The sequence below is a fragment of the Myotis davidii genome, unplaced genomic scaffold (assembly GCF_000327345.1).
Source record: "Myotis davidii unplaced genomic scaffold, ASM32734v1 scaffold147, whole genome shotgun sequence".
Taxonomy (NCBI): domain Eukaryota; kingdom Metazoa; phylum Chordata; class Mammalia; order Chiroptera; family Vespertilionidae; genus Myotis; species Myotis davidii.
The window spans coordinates 9,858,146-9,860,720 of record NW_006383010.1 but is presented as its reverse complement, the minus strand read 5'-3'; the positions used below and the strand labels follow the sequence as shown (position 1 = coordinate 9,860,720).

At 43.4% G+C, this 2,575-nt stretch overlaps 1 protein-coding gene across 1 annotated transcript in view; it reads left to right on the top strand.

Moving 5' to 3' along the window:
• The first annotated feature begins 682 nt into the window (after positions 1-682).
• Positions 683-2,575, top strand: part of CTGF (connective tissue growth factor) — a 4,837-nt gene continuing 2,944 nt past the window's right edge. Inside the window, exons 1-2 of the mRNA XM_015557793.1 lie at positions 683-781; positions 2,074-2,157. Of these exons, the coding sequence (XP_015413279.1) occupies positions 683-781; positions 2,074-2,157 (183 nt within the window). The remainder of the gene's footprint in view (positions 782-2,073; positions 2,158-2,575) is intronic.

Below are 2,575 nucleotides of genomic sequence, written 5' to 3'. Positions count from 1 at the left end.
TTTGTGGAGAAAGAGAAAATACAAGAAGACTAAATAATAATAACAATAATAATCCAAGTCTCTGAGAATTAATCTAATTAACCATCATTAAACCCTATGAAATAAAAAATTCTCATTATTATCATCATTTTATAAATGGAAACTTGGGAATATGGCGGCTCCTACTGGTGACTTCCCTAAGATTTGTGAATGGCAGTTCCAAGAATACAACCCAGGTCAAACAAATGTAACCCAGTCCAGCAATGTATTGCCTCCATGAATGAACGTCTTCACTCTGTTTCACACGAAGCTGTTGATGGTGGCTCTCAGACTCTCCAGAAGATTCAAACATTCCCAGCCTTTCTCTCAGCTCCCTCACCCTGCAAGCTGAGAGAGCTCACCACTGAGCCCACATCCCACCTTAGGTGAGGTTAGAACTTCACATCCCTACCCTTCCCCATTACCACACCTTTCCAACTATTAGTGGTAGATGTAATTGGGGGTTTAGGTCTTGAAAGATTTCGCTGTGGCTTCCCACATATTTTGGACTTTTTAAATCATCCACAAGGGAAGAAGCAGTTGGGGGCCACGTTGCCTTTAATACACATGCGGCTATTAACATAACTTGGAATGTTCCTTCTTTAAATAGGAACGTCCAGGCCTCTTCTCTTTGAGGAATGCTTGGAAAGAACATTAAATAACAATGATGAAAATTCCTCCTGAGCTTCAGAGGCCCCCTTTGCTGGCCATTCACACTGTTGACATGCAACTACACTGTACAACATGTGGATTGCTTAACAAGGTAATTGTGCACAGATGATGCGGTCGGTCTCTGCTGAAGTTGGAGCGGTGTTTTTGTGTCGTTTTTTTTTCTTGGCTATTTTTCAACAGAATGAATTGAAACTTTAAAAAAAAAATGAAAAAATATGGCCAGCTTACACAGGCTGTTTTCAACTTATAAATCTACAGTGTTGTTTCTGAAAGTTTGTCTCTGCATCAGAAACAGATATGGGTATCTTAAGCCAATAAAATGAAGCATCAACAAGTCATCGGTACCACCACTGTCAAATGATGTGGCATTACAATAGAAAACACTGAGATGGCACTGGAATCACTCTCTTTACATAACATGGTGACCGGAGCTATTAACAAAAAAGCAACTAAACTGTATTTGCCACATGAAAGCACAGTTCATTAACTCGGTCCTTGGTGAAGCTAACTAGCAAAATTAAGACGTGAAGATGGGCTTAGGCTTTGTTGGCCATATTTGAAAACTGTACACAAGCAGAGGGAATAAAAACTGTTCTTTCCTTGACCTGATCTCATCCCAGTGGACTGCACGCTCCTTCGGTAATAAGGAGTTACAATCACTATTCATAAATGGGTGGAGAGTCACTAAAATATATTATTCACTGACACTCTGAATTCATAGCCAGGTAAATGGAGGACACTGTTCTCGTTATATAAACAGATATTTTACTGCAAGACAAACCAAGGATAATCCACATTTGAATATTATAGGGTTGAGTGTAAGAAAAATCACTCATTTCTCAAAGACCCACAACAGTGTTTTCAACACCCCCAGTAAGCCCCAAGCATCTTGCTGGCCCGCTCCTGTCTGATTCCCCTCTCTTCCCACTCCTGGGTTCTCGCCCCAACATCCAGAGCCTCTGCCTACCAATACATAATCATCTGCTCTGACATAACAAGAAGACCATTCTTCTGGAAATATGGATGCCCACTCATCTGCTTTCCCTCCCTCTACCCCAATAATAAAACTGCTACATGAGTTAAGAGAAAACAAAGCAAGAGTGCTGGAAATCTCCCCCAGAAAGCTGCACATGCACTCAGACCTCTGGCTGTGTTCTCTTTCTTGTCTGGCAATGGGCAACCAAACCGTTATCCCAAGACCCTAAAGATCAAAGTCCTAGGTGTCCAGTGGCATTCAGGGTTTTGCAGGCAGGTTTCTTGGGGATTTCCGCTAAAAAGCAACTAACTCCTCTTCTGCTCTCTGAAGAGTTTCAGAGGCAGACAGCCTCTAAAATTAAAATCATTGCAAGATTAATAAAGAGGAAACCCTTTCGAATTTTTTAGGAATCCCTGCTGTTAGCCCCTTTAGCCACCTACATCCTAAGGATTTGTCAGGCGGCAGAACAGGCACAGCTATTAGAAAGCGAAGTGAGTGGTATAAAAATAATAATAATTGCTGATGTGTTTTTAAATGATATAAATCAGGAGCGTTGCGAAGAAGCAAGGGGGAAAAATCCTATTTGGTGCTGGAAATACTGAGCCTTTTTTTTTTTTTGGAGAGCTGGAGTGTGCCAGCTTTTTCAGACGGGAGGAATGCTGAGTGTCAAGGGGTCAGGATCAATCCGGTGTGAGTTGATGAGGCAGGAAGGTGGGGAGGAATGCTAGGAATGTCCCTGTTTGTGTGGGACTCCATTCAGCTCATTGGCGAGCCGGGGCCGCCTGGAGCGTATAAAAGCCGGGGCCGCCCGCCCCAGCCTCACACAACAACTCTTCCCCACCGAGAGGAGGCAGCCAGTGCAACTCCAACCACAGGCGACCGACCGCCTCCAGCCCGACGCCAGCCGCC